This window comes from Oncorhynchus tshawytscha, linkage group LG15, assembly GCF_018296145.1.
Source record: "Oncorhynchus tshawytscha isolate Ot180627B linkage group LG15, Otsh_v2.0, whole genome shotgun sequence".
Taxonomy (NCBI): Eukaryota; Metazoa; Chordata; class Actinopteri; order Salmoniformes; family Salmonidae; genus Oncorhynchus; species Oncorhynchus tshawytscha.
The window spans coordinates 3,423,168-3,441,794 of record NC_056443.1 but is presented as its reverse complement, the minus strand read 5'-3'; the positions used below and the strand labels follow the sequence as shown (position 1 = coordinate 3,441,794).

The following is an 18,627-nucleotide window of genomic DNA, read 5'->3' as shown; positions in this document are numbered from 1 at the left end:
CTAGGATTAGACCTAGCCCAGTCTAATCAACACCTCACCTGCTCAGAGAAAGCTATAGGAAGCCTCACTGTTAGTGGTTTATTATTCAGTCCTTAGTCCTGGGCTTTGTACCATTCTCACATTTTAATGATTCATGGGAAAATATGGCCCTTATCTTATTTTATCCATGGTTGACAAAACACAGACTTCAGAGCGGTCCGCTATTCATTATTTTAACTTTCACTGAGACAGATGGAGTTTGTGTTTTGGAATATGTCAAATGAAAGGGGTCGCTAGACTAAATATTGGAGAAAATAAGTGATTGAAAACAAAAGTTTAAATACAAATCTCTTATCATGCTACTAAATCCAAAATGATTTTTGCTAAAAATTGGAAGAGGAAGCCCCTCATTTAGTTTCCAGCTTTACTGAAACGTGTTTGACTGTTTATTATATAGGGCTGCGTTCTGGGGCCTGCGTTTCTCACTGTTTATTATATAGGGCTGCGTTCTGGGGCCTGCATTTCTCACTGTTTATTATATAGGGCTGCGTTCTGGGGCCTGCGTTTCTCACTGTTTATTATATAGGGCTGCGTTCTGGGGCCTGCCTTTCTCACTGTTTATTATATAGGGCTGCGTTCTGGGGCCTGCGTTTCTCACTGTTTATTATATAGGGCTGCGTTCTGGGGCCTGCGTTTCTCACTGTTTATTATATAGGGCTGCGTTCTGGGGCCTGCCTTTCTCACTGTTTATTATATAGGGCTGCGTTCTGGGGCCTGCGTTTCTCACTGTTTATTATATAGGGCTGCGTTCTGGGGCCTGCGTTTCTCACTGTTTATTATATAGGGCTGCGTTCTGGGGCCTGCGTTTCTCACTGTTTATTATATAGGGCTGCGTTCTGGGGCCTGCCTTTCTCACTGTTTATTATATAGGGCTGCGTTCTGGGGCCTGCCTTTCTCACTGTTTATTATATAGGGCTGCGTTCTGGGGCCTGCGTTTCTCACTGTTTATTATATAGGGCTGCGTTCTGGGGCCTGCGTTTCTCACTGTTTATTATATAGGGCTGCGTTCTGGGGCCTGCCTTTCTCACTGTTTATTATATAGGGCTGCGTTCTGGGGCCTGCGTTTCTCACTGTTTATTATATAGGGCTGCGTTCTGGGGCCTGCGTTTCTCACTGTTTATTATGTAGGGCTGCGTTCTGGGGCCTGCGTTTCTCACTGTTTATTATATAGGGCTGCGTTCTGGGGCCTGCGTTTCTCACTGTTTATTATGTAGGGCTGCGTTCTGGGGCCTGCGTTTCTCACTGTTTATTATATAGGGCTGCGTTCTGGGGCCTGCGTTTCTCACTGTTTATTATGTAGGGCTGCGTTCTGGGGCCTGCGTTTCTCACTGTTTATTATGTAGGGCTGCGTTCTGGGGCCTGCGTTTCTCACTGTTTATTATGTAGGGCTGCGTTCTGGGGCCTGCGTTTCTCACTGTTTATTATATAGGGCTGCGTTCTGGGGCCTGCGTTTCTCACTGTTTATTATGTAGGGCTGCGTTCTGGGGCCTGCGTTTCTCACTGTTTATTATGTAGGGCTGCGTTCTGGGGCCTGCGTTTCTCACTGTTTATTATGTAGGGCTGCGTTCTGGGGCCTGCGTTTCTCACTGTTTATTATATAGGGCTGCGTTCTGGGGCCTGCGTTTCTCACTGTTTATTATATAGGGCTGCGTTCTGGGGCCTGCGTTTCTCACTGTTTATTATTGTGTTTTGGTTGCCATTGCGTTTGCTTCTCCAAGACAAGATTAAGCAGTGTGAGGGAGCAGGAATGTCAGTGACGGCAACCTCTCCTGGAGACGCGAGCTGACTCACTCAGCCACGTGAACCTGCCTTACCCTCGGCTAGAGTTTCAAGGGAGAGGGAAGAAAAGATGGGTAGCTTGAGGGAGGGAGAGAGAGTGAGATACTGTGTACGGACACAGTCTCCCCCCAGAGTTTGTTTTCTCTTTTTTTGGTTTAGTCAGTTTAGGCTGTAGTAATAAAAGAGTCTTTACTCTAGGGAACTACAGTATATCTCGCCTCCAGTGCAGAACCTTTGACACACACCCTTACACTTGCTGCTGACTGGACCTCCCACCTGTTACCCTCTCTAGGCCCTGCACCTCTCCCCACCCTGGTACTGGAGAGAGCCCATGCACCCTAAATAATTCCCACAGTGGTGTACGTCCACACTGGAGTTTATTGGAGAGAAGAGTCCTCTCCCTCGGTCAGAGGAGTCTCAAACTCCCTACATCTGGATCTCTCCCAGGCAGAAGCTCCACTGAATGCAGGGTGAAATATGGAGCCTGTCTGCCCCAACAGAAAAGGATTTCCAGCTCCACCAACATAGATCAGTTCAGCTCAACTCCCCTGTGCTTAACATCCCGGACAGAATAGCTCTAAAAATCACAGCATGGAAGCGAACCAACACCTGAAATCTTGGCTCACAATCAAATCTTTCTTTACCTTGAAATGTCCTTCCAGTCACTGCCAAATCCCCTCTGCTTCTGTTTTCACACTAATTCAATCCAATGAGTCCCATGGGAATAAAGCACAGCGAAGCACCTACATAGATCATCCTAAGTGACATACACACACACACCTGACTTTCAAATAAAATAAAAATCAAGCTATTACCGGTCCGCCACAAAACCAGAGCTACCCAACCAAGAACCACTTTGACTGATAATAGTTCCCTTTGACATTTCACTCAGATACAGTAAAACCAAACTAAAGCAGGAAATGGGGACAAATCAAATCCACACATGGAAAAGGGATTAACCAATCACATGATCAGCAGCAGGGATAGATTCATTTCCAGCATGTTGACCATGAATCCTGGAGGTCAGCCATTTAACAGGGCAGGAGTGAATAGGCCTACCGTGGTTGTATGTAAAAGCCACAGAGGTATTTGAGTGGTTTGGTCTGTTTGCAGTGAGCGAGCAGGCTTTTTCCAAGCCACCCGCAATGCTCCACACATCCCCTAGACAAGAGTATACAGCCTGGGTCCTGTCTGTGAGCAGCTCTGCTGAGTGGGGCGTTTCGCTGCCTGTCTCTGTCTGACAGCTGGGCTACAGCACTCGAGACAATCACAGAGAAACACAGAGGGAAGAAGAGAGGGAGAGGAGAGAGAAAGTCAGGGAAGGAAAGAGGATGAGAGCCAGTGAGAGGAAGAGAAAGGTGCCGGGAGTCAAGGAAAAAGATGACCACAGCAAATCACAGCCTTTCCAGAGACAATGAGTCACAGCCACAACACCTCTTCACACTGTCTGAGCACTCAGACGCAGCACAGACACGTGCAACAAAGACATAGCACAGCCACAGTCTTTCCTGGATTGGACATAATAAAATCAGCCTGGAGGTACTGAAAGATAATCAAACATACCCAGAAGTTGCTGTACAACATCAACACCAGTGTACAGCTACACCACTTATGAGGGGTAGCTGGTTCCTGAAAGCTAGAGAAACAAGAAACAATCCCTCCAGCCTCCTCCTCCGCAAACTCCTTCCTAGTTCAGAGGGTTCATAATTCATCCAATCATCGGTGTCAAGGAAATTAAATAAAACAGAATCAAACCAAGAGGCTGTAACAACACTCACAGTGAAAGGAAACAGTGCCTCCACCCACTGTGTGTGTTTAACCAGGACCAGGCGGAGCCAGGGCAGTCAGTCATTCATGACACAGTACAGTACGATCACAGAGGTATGGCTCTGGCTCGCCTCAATGACATGGAACAGAACCACGATCTCAGGGTCTCACAGGCCCAAACCAAGAACATGACAATGTTAAGTCCCACAGGGACTAAGCAGCATGGGTACTATAATGTTTAGAGACGCCCTACCACTATCTGGCAGAGAACACTGATTAAATGTCAATCAAACACAAACATCTAAGGGAATGTCTGAGATGACCTCATCTCAGACATTGCAGAGAAGGTCATTAATATAGTATTTTCTTGTTAGTTCAAAATAACGAAGATGATTGTACATCCTCTGGATGGGCATCAATCTGTTATTGACCATATGTTACCCCTTAACACCATAAACTAATATCTTCATTGTGTTCTGTAAGTTCATCACATCTGTGGTGAAACACAGCAGACCAGGATGAGACTAAGCCTGAGGTAATGTTTTACGGGTGTTCTGGAGAAGGTTAGATGTAGGACATGTCTGTCCGATGCTTAGGGATTCACTGTTGGAGTAAACAGGACATTTCTTTACCTTCGAAGGAGAGGAAGACTCTTGGCAGTGGCTGGAGGAAGCTGGAGACACAAGTGAGGAGGAGAGAGAGAGCCAGGAGGGTGGATCTGGCTCCTATCCAGGGCGGGGTCTTCACGACCCCCTCCGGCCACCTCATGACAGCAGGGCCTCAGGAACCACACCTAGTCCAAATAACCTGAGGGAGAGAGCGGTGCATCACTGGTCAGAATACAGTACCACAGATGCAGCAAGGATGTTCAAATCCAGTCCACGAGAGCTACACCACTGCTGATTTTCTTCTCTTCCCGGTAGTTAATAGATCCCAGTAATTGATTGATTCACTCATCTTGTTTCCCAGGTCTGAAACAATTCCTGATTAGAAAGGTAGGATTAAAACTAGCAGTGCTGCAGCCCTCCATTATCTATTCCTGTCCTATGGTGTCTACTTCCTGTCCTATGGAGTCTACTTCCTGTTCTAATAATAACAATAAATAATAAGGATCCGTGTTAAAGGAGAGATAGAGGGTCACGACAGTTAAATCCACCAGTTACCATGTCCTTTAACATGGCTCCCTGTTATGGACGAGATTCATCTACACAAAAGAGCTGGGGGAGAATCTCCTCTGCCTTCACTCTGCTTCCATTATTGGACAAGAGGAGTTCCATTATTGATAAAGACAGGTATTACCAGGGGACTTTCTCCTGTAGCGAGATTATCTTACTGCTAACCAAAGACTGAGCTTCTCACTGCCTCTGAAAAACTGAGCAGGCTCTTCTGCCCATGGCCACGCCACTCAATGTATTATGCGCAGAGTATCCATTTTGGTTTAATAGAAAATAATAAAAATGGGGGAAACAATAAAATGCACCCAAACAAAGACAGATCTATATTCTCATGGCTTATAGATGAGGGTGGGATATCTATGAAACTTTCAATTTGGGATGCAGCTGACGGAAAGGTTGAGGCACTGGGATCAGATGAACCATATATCACCCAGCTGAAATGTAACCTGCATGACAGGCTTGGGTCGTCGTTTGAGGGGCCGCGCGTGAAGAGTTAGAACGCATATGGAAAAGTGCAGAAGGGCTAAGATCTCTTTGGCCCTCCCTATCCCAGCCCACCCTAGCTGGGGTGAGTTCCAGGAGAGAGAAGCCCTTGCGCTGGACTGGAGATGTCAGCCTCACAGCTGCTTAAACCATCACTGGAGACGGGAGCCTCTACTGCTGCTGAGGGCCAGGAGTCATTACTGTGAGATAAGACACAGGCCTACCATGACACGCCACCTCAGCAGGATTAGACACATACAACTGAAACTTCTCTCCTGCTTTAAATCTACCACGGTCATACTGTATAACCTATCAGGTGATATCATGGAGATCCCTACAAATATGACTAGCTAGTACAACTGACCTCCCTAACCTCCTAAGGCATGTCTGGCAGCCTGATAGTGCTCCATGTACACAATCAAGCTCCCCATTGATTTACATAACAGCCTTATAAGGAGCAACGCTCCACGTTCTAGTGTACAAAGCCATGTGGATAGCCATAAACATTCATTTGTCTGGCGAGACTGTAATCAGACCAGAAATACTGCTGCTTGTCGAAGCCTTGCCAGGAATCCTGGCGATGACAATTAAATCGGTCTCCATAAAGGAGGTGGACTTGAATTAATACAGCAATACATTGCCGAAGTGGTATAATGATAATTGGGTTTATTGTGTGTTGCTTGGCCCTTTGTCTAATTAATGTCCCATCTCTTTTAAAAAACTACTAAATCGATGAATGTATGACGACATTTTAAGACCAATTTGTTTTTCTTAGATGCCGAACAGGAGATCTGATTTTCTGGCTCTGCCATAATGTCTTTACTGAATGAGAGCAATTCCCAAGGCTGTCTTTTGTAATGGAATATTAACTTTACACAATTGAGCATGTTTACAGTGCATTGGGAAAGTATTCAGACCCCTTGACTATTTCCACATTTTTGTTAGGTTAGATTTATTCTAAAATGTATTAAATTAATATTTTTCCTCAATCTACACACAATGGCCAAGTGAATACAGGTTTAGATTTTTTTAAATAAAAAATACCTTATTTACATAAGTATTCAGACCCTTTGCTATGAGACACAAAATTGAACTCAGGTGCATCCTGTTTCCATTGATCATCCTTGAGATGTTTTTACAAAATGATTGGAGCCCACCTGTGGTAAATTCAATTGATTGGAGGTGATTTGGAAAGGCACACACATGTCTAAAAACCAAGCCATGAGGTCGAAGGAATTGTAGAGCTCCGAGACAGGATTGTGTCAAGGCACAGATCTGGGAAGGGTACCAACAAATGTCTGCAGCATTGAAGGTCCTCAAGAACACTCCATCATTCTTAAATGAAAGAAGTTTGGAACCACTAAGACTATTCCTAGAGCTGGCCGCCCAGCCAAACTGAGCAATCGGGGGAGAAGGTCCTTAGTCAGGGAGGTGACCAAGAACCTGATGACCACTCTGACAGAGCTCCAGAGTTCCTCTGTGGAGATGGGAGAAACTTCCAGAAGGACAACCATCTGCACAGCACTCCACCAAGCAGGCCTTTATGGTAGAGTGGCCAGACGGAAGCCACTCCTCAGTAAAGAACACGACAGCCCGCTTGGAATTTGCCAAAGGGCACTTAAAGACCCTCAGACCAGGAGAAACAAGATTCTCTGGTCTGATGAACACGAGTGAGTTACACGCTCAACCATTGCTACTCTAACTTCCGCAATGCATACAAGGCCCTCCCCTGCCCTCTATTTGGCAAATCTGACCATGACTCAATCTTGTTGCTCCCTTCCTATAGGCAAAAAATAAAACAGTAAGCGTCCGTTCTTAGGTCTATCCAAAGCTGGTCTGACCAAATCGGTTTCCACGCTTCAAGATGGCTTTGATCACATGGACTGGGATATGTTCCAGATAGCCTCAGAATAATATTGACATATACGCTGACTCGGTGAGCGTGTTTAAGGAAGTGTATGGGAGATGTTGTACCCACTGTGACAATTAAAACCTTCCCTAACCAGAAACCATGGATTGATGGCAGCATTCGCGCTAAACTGAAAGCACGTTCCACCGCATTTAATCATGGCAAGGCGACTGGGAATATGGCCGAACACAAACGGTGTGGTTATTCCCTCCGTAAGGCAATCAAACAAGCAAAGTGTCAGTATAGAGACAAAGTGGAGTTGCAATTCAATGGCTCAAACACGAGACCTATGAGGCAGGGTCTACAGACAATCCCGGATTACAAACAGAAAACCAGCCCCTTGCTTCCAGACAAACACCTTCTTTGCCCGCTTTGAGGATAATACAGTGCCTGTCACTGACGCAGCCTGCTACCAAAGACTGTGGGCTCTCCTTCTCCGTGGCTGACGTGAGTAAAGCATTTAAACATGTTAACCCTCGCAAGGCATCCAGCCCAGATGATATCCCTAGCCACGTCCTCATGGCATGCGCAGACCAGCTGGCTGGTGTATTTACGGACATAATCAATACCTAACCCAGTCTGCTGTCCCTACATGCTTCTAGATGGCCACCATTGTTCCTGTTTCTAAGAAAGCAAAGGTAGCTGAACTAAATGCCTACAGCCCCGTAGCATTCACTTCTGTCATCATGAAGTGCTTTGAGAGACTAGTCAAGGATCATATCACCTCTACTCTACCTGACACCCTAGTCCACTCCAATTTGCTTACCGCGGCAATAGGTCCACAGACGATGCAATCACCATCACACTGCCCTATCCCATCTGGACCTATGTAAGAATGCTGTTCATTGACTAAAGCTCAGCATTCAACACCATAGTACCCTCCAAACTCATCATTAACCTTGAGACCTTGGTCTCAACCCCACCCTGTGTAATTGGGTCCTGGACTTCCTGACAGGCCACTCCCAGGTGGTGAAAGTAGGAAACAACATCTCTACTCTGCTGATCCTCAACACTGGGGTCCCACAAGGGTGCGTTCTCAGCCCCCTCCTGTACTCCCTGTTCACCCATGACTGCATGGCCATGCACGCCTCCAACTCAATCATCCAGTTTGCAGACGACACAACAGTAGTAGGCTTGATTACCAACAATGATGAGACAGCCTACAGGGAGCAGGTGAGGGCCCTCGGAGTGTGGCGTCAGGAAAATAACCTCTCACCCAATGTCAGCAAAACAAAAGAGATGATCGTGGACTTCAGGAAACAGCAAAGGGAGCACCCCCTTATCCACATCGACGGGACAGCATTGGAGAAAGTGAAAAGTTTTAAGTTCCTCAGTGTACATACCACAGACAAACTGAAATGGTCCACCCACACAGATAGCGTGGTGAAGAAGGCACAACAGCACTTCTTCTATCTCAGGAGGCTGAAGAAAATGTGGCTCGTCATCGAAAACCCCCACTAACTTTTACAGGTGCACAATTGAGAGCATCCTGTCGGGCTGTATCACCTCCTGGTACGGCAACTGCACCGCCCACAACCGCAGGACTCTCCAGAGGGTGGTGCGGTCCGCACAATGCATCACCAGGGTCAAATTACCTACCTTCCAGAACACCTACAACAGCCAATGTCACAGGAAGGCAAAAAGACCATCAAGGACAATAACCACCCGAGTCCCTGCCTGTTCACCCCGCTTCCATCCAGAAGGCGACGTCAGTACAGGTGCATCAAAGCTGGGACCGAGATATTGAAAAACAGCTTCTATCTCAAGGCCATCAGATTGTTAAACAGCCATTACTAGCACAGAGAGGCGGCTGCCTACATACATCATTGGCCACTTTAATAAATAGAACACTAGTCACTTTAAGAATGTTTACATATCTCACATTACTCATATGTATATACTGTATCCTACACTATCTTTTGTGTCTTAGCCGCTCTGTCACTACTCATCCATATATTTTTATATTCTTATCCCATTCCTTTACTAGATTGTGTGTATTAGGTTTTGTTGTGGAATTGTTGGTATTACCTGTTAGATATTGCTGCACTGTCGGATCTAGATCCATAAGCATTTCGCTACACTCGCAATGACATCTGCTAACCATGTGTATGTGACCAATAAAATTTGATTTGAAACCAAGATTGGACTCTTTGGCCTGAAGGCCAAGCGTCCCGTATGGAGGAAACCTGGCACCATCCCTACGGTGAAGCATGGTGGTGGCAGCATCATGCTGTGGGGATATTTTTCAGTAGCAGGAATTGGGAGACTAGTCAGGATCGAGGGAATGATGAATGGAACATAGATCCCTGATGAAAACCTGCTCCAGAGCACTCAGAACCTCAGACTGGGGCAAAGGTTCACCTTCAACAGGACAACGACCCTAAGCACACAGCCAAGACAATGCAGGAGTGGCTTTGGGACAAGTCTTTGAATGTCCTTTAGTGGCCCAGCCAGAGCCCGGACTTGAACCCGATCGAACATATCTGGAGAGACCCGAAAATAGCTGTGCAGCGACGCTCCCCGTCCAACCTAACAGAGCTTGAAAGGATCTACAGAGAAGAATGGGAGAAACTGCCCAAATACACGCTACACGTTTTTAGCGTCATACCCAAGAAGACTCAAGGCTGTAATTGCTGCCAAAGGGGCTTCAAAAAAGTACTGAGTAAAAGGGTCTGAATACTTATTCAAATGTAATATTTCATTTTTTCAATACATTTGCAAGCAGCAGTATTTCTGGACAGAGTACAGTCTCGCCAGACAAATTAATGTATATGTTTATGGCTCTCCATATGGCTTTGTTCACTAGATCGTTGTCATTATGCGGTATTGTGTGTAGATTGATGAGGGGAATTTGTTTATCCATTTTAGAATAAGGCTGTAACGTAACAAAATGTGGAAAACGTCAAGGGGTCTGAATATTTTCCGAATACACTGTACATGGAAGGTAATGAGGAAAAAGCAGTCCCATCTGGATTACGACTTGATAAATGGATTGTTTTGGTCTAGACTCGCTCTTCTTCCTGGTTCTATTTGTACAAAGATTCCTACTTTAGATAGAGATAACCACACTGTAATTACAACACAAATTACACGAGACAGAGTCTCTATTTAGACCTAGAGCATATAAATAAAAGATGGTAAACAGATCGTCTGAGAGTAAAGAGTTGAACACTGTGTGAATTGTCTGGATCGGTGTCTTCCCTCCGCCTACAGGATCTACCAGAGCGGCTCCGAGTGTTCACACCACACCCTGTCACTCACAAGTTAACGGCTCGGGTACATGGACATGTTGCCAAGAACACATTTGACCAGGAAGAGCTAAGAAAACAAATGTTTTTGTAATAAAAATTGAGGTTTCAGGGCTCAACAGTAACCTGTTGAATTGAATTAAATAACACTTTTTAACTATATATCTTTGGCTTATAGTCAATCATCTCAGACTCACAATCTTCTATTTTTACTCATATAGTAAATGTCAGACAACGTGACAATCTCAGTCCCAGAGCAAAGGCACACTTGTGATCACCCTGATATATTTGTAATAGTATGTCCTATAACAATTATACTTCTTTCTACTCAATGTAAATGTTAATATATCATGTATCCCACCATAAATACAGTATGGTGTGCAAACATCAGTGATGAACAATCAAAAACACATTCAATGGTCAGCATTACTTTTCAGACGCCTTACAGCACGTAATTTCAGACATATCTTCACAATACTCAACACAGAGAACCGCTTAGATCAAGTATTTTGGAGCTTTTACTTGTCTAAATGTGTTCCCTTTCAGCCGTTCTTATTCCCTTTCCGTCTGTCTACCAGTGGGACCCTGCACCTGTTAGCCCGAGTCCACGTAGCCCTCTCTCTACCGCCTCTCTTTCACGGCCCCGGTGAGTGATCTCTCTGTCACAAAGATTGACTGTCCACACACCCCTGTCCCAGCCTAGGACAGCCCAGCCTAGGACCCACCTTATAAGGCTCCTCTCCTGCTCTGTCTCGATCCCAAAGCCCTGGTTCCCTGATTGTTCCTGTGTTGACCCAGTCCTTATCCCCGTCAAGCACTTAAGTACCACTGAGACGGTTCCCTGGTGACTAACCCAGAAAGAAGGCAAAGAGAAGAGAGCGCTGCTGCTATTACATCCAACCGCCTGCAGGACAGACTTGATGAGTGAAAGAGATGAGAAGGAAGGGTAGAGAGAGGAGGAGAGAGAGAAAAGGCTGGTTTCCTATTACATACTCTACTGAAGTCCCCCTCCTCCTCGCTTCTCTTTCTCTCTCCCCCTCCGTTAGCTAACGAGACAGCAAACCGATCACTCAATCCCTCCCAGTACTAGGACTCCTACCTCACGCAGGCAGGCAGGCAGAGGACTCCTACCTCACGCAAGCAGGCAGGCAGAGGACTCCTACCTCACGCAAGCAGGCAGGCAGGCAGAGGACTCCTACCTCACGCAAGCAGGCAGGCAGGCAGAGGACTCCTACCTCACGCAAGCAGGCAGGCAGGCAGAGGACTCCTACCTCACGCAAGCAGGCAGGCAGGCAGAGGACTCCTACCTCACGCAAGCAGGCAGGCAGGCAGAGGACTCCTACCTCACGCAAGCAGGCAGGCAGGCAGAGGACTCCTACCTCACGCAAGCAGGCAGGCAGGCAGAGGACTCCTACCTCACGCAAGCAGGCAGGCAGAGGACTCCTACCTCACGCAAGCAGGCAGGCAGAGGACTCCTACCTCACGCAAGCAGGCAGGCAGAGGACTCCTACCTCACGCAAGCAGGCAGGCAGAGGACTCCTACCTCACGCAAGCAGGCAGGCAGAGGACTCCTACCTCACGCAAGCAGGCAGGCAGAGGACTCCTACCTCACGCAAGCAGGCAGGCAGAGGACTCCTACCTCACGCAAGCAGGCAGGCAGAGGACTCCTACCTCACGCAAGCAGGCAGGCAGAGGACTCCTACCTCACGCAAGCAGGCAGGCAGGCAGGCAGGCAGGCAGGCAGGCAGGCAGGCAGGCAGGCAGGGGACTCCTACCTCACGCAGGCAGGCAGAGGACTCTTACCTCACGCAAGCAGGCAGGCAGAGGACTCCTACCTCACGCAAGCAGGCAGGCAGGCAGGCAGGCAGGCAGGCAGGCAGGCAGGCAGGCAGGCAGGCAGGCAGGGGACTCCTACCTCACGCAGGCAGGCAGAGGACTCTTACCTCACATAAGACAGAGGTAACCAGGGAGAAAGCAGGAGAATATGAGAGAGACTGAGCCAGTAACAATCATTTATGTCCAACAGAGCCCTGAACAGTTTACCTAGGGACACTCACAACACATTCAGTCATATTGCCCTTCAGCAGTAGATTAAAATCAACACAGACCCTTCCTCCTTCACTATCTACACACCAACCCAATATGAAATATTATTCCTGTTGAATGTTTCCAAATAATAAAATCACATCTAACATGGGCTGGAGACAGTTTCAAAAACATCAAATTAAATATTTCATAGTAGTGTCGTAAAATGTTATAGCTCAGATATTGAGTTAGTCGTGGGACATGTTTTCTTAATGCTGAGATATTAAAATAGGTTGTTAGACATTATTTGAATTCTGATGATAATTTGATATCCTATGGAAGTTACTATGGCAGTCATACAAATATTCCTAAACTATCCATTTCCTCCACTTGTGTGATTTTTTTTATTGCCTGGCTCTCTATTCTAATATATATATATATATATATCACTTTATTATTCCATTGCCTTTACTAAGGTATTGCCAGAAGCCTAAATTATAACTTACAGGGCAGGTTAGTGCATCCCTGAGAGATCTACTATAGTAGGGTTGCCTCTGGGAGCGTATGACTCATGGTCTGAGTGGTATGTCCTCTCTAAGACCAGAACCATATCACTTTCAGAGTCACCTAAAAACACACCCACCAAACACACTTCATGTTTGAAGGGATCATTGGAGTCCTAGGTCATATTCAAATGTTTTGCAACATAATATGAAAATGACCGTTTCTCATTAGACAAGTCCAGGTAATCTCTCCTTGTTTCAGTGCATTTTATTCCATTTGGTGCCTAATGAACACAGCCCTGTTGTGCTGAGTCAGCTTTGGGGGTTACAATTAAGGGGGTTCTGAAAAGAGGGAGAATTTACTTTATTTTCCACTATCGAGTTGAGGAGGAACCTCAGGATGAGATATGTAATGGTATCTCCTCATTTGTACCTCTCTTAAGCCCAGTGAAAAGTGACAAAACCAAACCATTGTTCAAAGGCCTGGCACATACTTAAATACATAAGATGTGTTCCCCCACATAGTAGCCACATGCCATTGTGCTCCATATTTCCAGTGTGCTCTAGAGAGCTGTGAGGTATTGTACACACTACCCAGGTTATGTTTCCATGCACGGGCACATTTGTGTTGCTCTTGGAATGACTTGAATTCCTGTCAGTTTATGTGTGAAGGCAAGCAAGCAGGATTGATACTTTTCCATTTGAACAGCTTTGAGGTTGAGTTCTCACAGAGAGCTGGGTGCAAACCGCCCCATTGAAAATACATATTTGTCAATGTGTTATGGTTCAATACATTTTCAATATACAATAAACTAAAAAAAATGCATTCCAAATGTGTTTTCTGAAACTAACTCAGAGAAAATCGGTTAAAAATATATTGCAACACAATATTAAGACAAATTTAATTGAGTGTGTGTGTGTGTGTGTGTGTGTGTGTGTGTGTATATATTTACTACTACTACATGTCTATTTAAGGGAGGAAGAGAGGGCGGTAAAGCTGGTAGCTGAGACACAGGGAAATAATTACTTCGCTCTCTGACAGATGGGCTGATTTATGGCTCTCCAATTAAACTGTCAGGATACGGAGCAGCAGAGTGGGAGAGACCATTTCATAGGGCCGTAAAGCCTCTTCTCTTCACCCAGAGAGAATAGAGGCAGACGGGTCTCCTCTTTAACTAGCCCCGCTACAGAGGCGAGGAGGAAGGAGCAGTAAATTACTAATGGCTGTGATGAAGCTGAGAGCACGTCAGCCTCAGACAGAAGGGATGGGCTGCAACTATCTTCATGACATTACATACAGAACTGAGATACATTATTAGAGGACGAGAGGAGGGAAATGAACCTGAACGTTTCTGAATAACAGCCCTCTCTGACACTGTAAACGATGTAGGTAGCTGCAACTCTCTCAAACTGAGAACAGGATGCATTCTCTGTGGTGTCATGGAAAACATGTCTGTGTAGAGGTCAGAGATGATAAAAAATTGGTATGCTTCATTTGGAGTTTTCCAAAAACGTCTTGTTGGGAGGATAAATAAATCGTTCAGTTTATAGAATTCATCACGCAATCTGGACTGTCCACCTGTACTTATGACTGTATCTTTGTTTCACAAGCGGCCACGCACACACACACACGTGTTTTTTGTTGCCACACCGAAGTTAAATACATTGAGCGATGGCTAGGGTTACGGGTGGTTCCACTAAGCCAAAATATTCCGTCACACACATCTGCTTTCATGGTATGTGATTCTATACCAGAGAGTTCATAGTGTAATACAACAAAAACTCTCATCAGAGACTACATGGACAATCTATCAGGCTGAGCATGGAATATTCATCCCTTCAAGTTTGGTCTTATTCTTAACACAAATCAAGTTCTTTGGACATTTGCCTTGAGCTTCACATCATTTAACAGATGCGAAAGTGACTAATAGAGCTGTATTCAGTGGCCTGTGCGGGAATTGAACACACAACCCTGGTGCCAGCATCATGCTCTAACGCACTGAGCCAATGTGCGAGTACTGTCTGGTGAAACAGTACAGGTGGAATGTCATTACCATAGCCACAGGCTCTAACGAATTAGCTACAATTAACAACTAATTGGAGATGATAAAAGATGTGATGCAGAGAGCTGACCTTGTCCTGCTCCCCCCCCCTGTGTATCCAACACATGGGTATTGTAACGGTTTTCTAGTGGTGATGAAGGAGAGTCGGACCAAACTGCAGCGTGTCGATTGAGATTCATGTTTAATCAAATAAAGAAACACGAACACTACACAAAACAATAAACGTAATCGAAACCGAAACAGCCTATCTGGTGCAAACTAACCGAGAGTACACATAGGACACTAAGGACAATCACCCACGACAAACTCAAAGAATATGGCTGCCTAAATATGGTTCCCAATCAGAGACAACGATAAGCACCTGCCTCTGATTGAGAACCATTCCAGACAGCCATAGACTTTGCTAGATAACCCACTAAGCTACAATCCCGATACCACCACCAAAACCCCAAGACAAACACACCACAATTACAAAAACCCCATGCCACACCCTGGCCTGACCAAATACATAAAGATAAACACAAAATACTTTGACCAGGGCGTGACAGAACCCCCCTAAGGTGCGGACTCCCGAACGCACAACCTAAACCTGTAGGGGAGGGTCTGGGTGGGCATCTGTCCGCGGTGGCGGCTCTGGTGCTGGACGTGGACCCCACTCCATAATTGTCTTAGTCCACCTCCTTAGTGTCCCTTGAGTGGCGACCCTCGCCGCTAACCTTGGCCTAGGAAACCTAACAACGGACCCACTGGACTGAGGTAGCTTGGGACCGAGGGGAAGCTCGGGACCGAGGGGAAGCTCGGGAGTGAGAGGAAGCTCGGGAGTGAGAGGAAGCTCGGGAGTGAGAGGAAGCTCAGGCGGGTTGATGGATCTACCAGATCCTGGCTGGCTGGTGGTTCCGGCAGATCCTGGCTGACTGGCACTTCTGGCGGATCCTGGCTGACTGGTGGATCCTGGCAGACTGGTGGATCCTGGCAGACTGGCGGATCCTGGCTGACTGGCGGATCCTGGCAGAATGGCGGATCTAACTGATCCTGGCAGATCCTGGCCGACTGGCAGATCCTGGCCGACTGGCAGATCCTGGCCGACTGGCAGATCCTGGCCGACTGGCGGATCCTGGCCGACTGGCGGATCCTGGCCGACTGGCGGATCCTGGCCGACTGGCGGATCCTGGCCGACTGGCAGTTCTGGCGGATCCTGGCAGACTGGCGGATCCTGGCAGACTGGTGGATCCCGGCAGACTGGCGGATCCCGGCGGATCCTGGCAGACTGGCGGATCTGGAAGAGTCTGTTGACTGGCAGTTCTGGCAGATCCCGGCTGACTGGCGGATCTGGAAGAGTCTGATTGACTGGCAGATCTGGAAGAGTCTGGTTGACTGGCAGATCTGGAAGAGTCTGGCTGACTGGCAGATCTGGAAGAGTCTGGCAGATCTGGAAGAGTCTGGCAGATCTGGAAGAGTCTGGCAGATCTGGAAGAGTCTGGCTGACTGGCAGATCTGGAAGAGTCTGGCTGACTGGCAGATCTGGTGGCGCTGGGCAGCCTGGCCGCGCTGGGCAGACTGGCGGCGCTGGGCAGACTGGCGGCGCTGGGCAGACTGGCGGCGCTGGGCAGACTGGCGGCGCTGGGCAGACTGGCGAGGCTGGGCAGACTGGCGACGCTGGGCAGACTGGCGACGCTGGGCAGACTGGCGACGCTGGGCAGACTGGCGGTGCTGGGCAGACTGGCGGTGCTGGGCAGACTGGCGGTGCTGGGCAGACTGGCGACGCTGGGCAGACGGGGGCACTGGCGGCGCTGGGCAGACTGGCGGCACTAGCTGCTCCATATAGGCTGACAGCTATGGCGGTGCTGGGCAGACTGGCGATGCTGGGCAGACTGACGGCGCTGGGCAGACTGGTGACGCTGGGCAGACGGGGGGCACTGGCGGCGCTGGGCAGACTGGCTGCTCCTTGCAGCCTGGCAGCTCCTTGCAGACTGACAGCTTCTTGCAGACTGACAGCTCCGTGCAGACTGACAGCTCCTTGCAGACTGACAGCTCCTTGCAGACTGACAGCTCCTTGCAGACTGACAGCTCCTTGCAGACTGGCTGCTCTATGCAGACTGACATCTCTGGCTGCTTCATGCAGACTGACAGCTCTGGCTGCTCCATGTAGGCTGACAGCTCTGGCGGCTCCGTGCAGACTGGCAGCTCCTTACAGACTGGCAGCTCCTTGCAGACTGGTAGCTCCGTGCAGACTGGCAGCTCCGTGCAGACTGGCAGCTCCGTGCAGACTGGCAGCTCCTTGCAGACTGGCAGCTCCTTGCAGACTGACAGCTCCTTGCAGACTGACATCTCTGGCTGCTTCATGCAGACTGACAGCTCTGGCTGCTCCATGTAGGCTGACAGCTCTGGCGGCTTCTTACAGACTGGCAGCTCTGGCGGCTCCGTGCAGACTGGCAGCTCCTTACAGACTGGCAGCTCCTTGCAGACCGGTAGCTCCGTGCGGAGGACAAGGACAATCACCCACGACAAACTCAAAGAATATGGCTGCCTAAATATGGTTCCCAATCAGAGACAACGATAAGCACCTGCCTCTGATTGAGAACCATTCCAGACAGCCATAGACTTTGCTAGATAACCCACTAAGCTACAATCCCAATACCACCACCAAAACCCCAAGACAAACACACCACAATTACAAAAACCCCATGCCACACCCTGGCCTGACCAAATACATAAAGATAAACACAAAATACTTTGACCAGGGCGTGACAGGTATTGAACCCCCACCAGAGTACAAGCACTCCATAGCGCTCTGGTCAAAAGTAGTGCACTATACACTGAGTGTTCAAAACATTAGGAACAACTGGTGATAGCTATGATCCCTTATTGATGTCGCTTGTTAAATGCACTTCAATCAGGGTAGATGAAGGGGAGGAGACAGGTCTGGAGATGTTGAGCAATGGGCAAGACAAAAAGACATCCAAGCCAACTTGACCCAACTGTGGGAAGCATTGAAGTCAACATGTGGAACGCTTGACACCTTGTAGAGTCCATTCCCCGACAACTTGAGGCTGATCTGAGGGCAAAAAGGGGGTGAAACTCAATATTAGGAAGGTGTTCTTAATGTTTTGTACACTCAGTGTATAGGGAATCGCATGCCATTTCAGACAGCCTATGTATCGCTGACAAACACTACCCAAATTGCACATGACATCCTAATCAGCCGGCTGAAGCTTATTGCAAACCCTCTCCTCAATTACCATGGGAATGACGGGCGTGATAACGAGGCAGGAGCGTGAGTGGTGGATGCCTGAACGAGCTAATGATAGATTGATTTGCGTGTTACGAGAGGTATAATAAGGACATATTGTTTTCTCTGTTGGTGCAGCTGCTCTGGTTTTGCATATCTCTCCCTCCATCTGTCCACACAGCACATAGTTGAGGCCGCCGCTGCCACTTAGCCATGAAAGACTGCAATAACAACAGCAGAAAACGTGAATAGTGGGGTCAGTAATAACCTACCAGGCAGCGAGAGGGGGGAATCTGATCTGATTAATAGACTGGCCGTAGCTACCCTGGACGGAGAGAGAGGAATTCAGCCGGAGTCACAGTCGGTGTTGAAAGAGCTTGAGGTAGATCTCCTCAGACACTCGACTT

General features: G+C 47.6%; 1 protein-coding gene across 4 annotated transcripts in view; it reads right to left on the bottom strand.

Moving 5' to 3' along the window:
• The window catches only part of LOC112264580 (semaphorin-3C-like), a 54,084-nt gene that overhangs the window by 30,549 nt on the left and 4,908 nt on the right, over positions 1–18,627 (bottom strand). For 2 of the 4 annotated variants that reach the window (XM_042297928.1, XM_042297927.1), the window contains exon 2: positions 4,218–4,392. In XM_042297928.1, coding sequence (XP_042153862.1) covers positions 4,218–4,353 — 136 coding nt within the window. In that variant the 5' untranslated portion in view covers positions 4,354–4,392. Of the gene's footprint in view, positions 1–4,217; positions 4,393–10,922; positions 10,945–11,125; positions 11,340–18,627 lie in introns of those variants that run through there. The other 2 variants (XM_042297926.1, XM_042297929.1) reach the window with 2 other exon arrangements.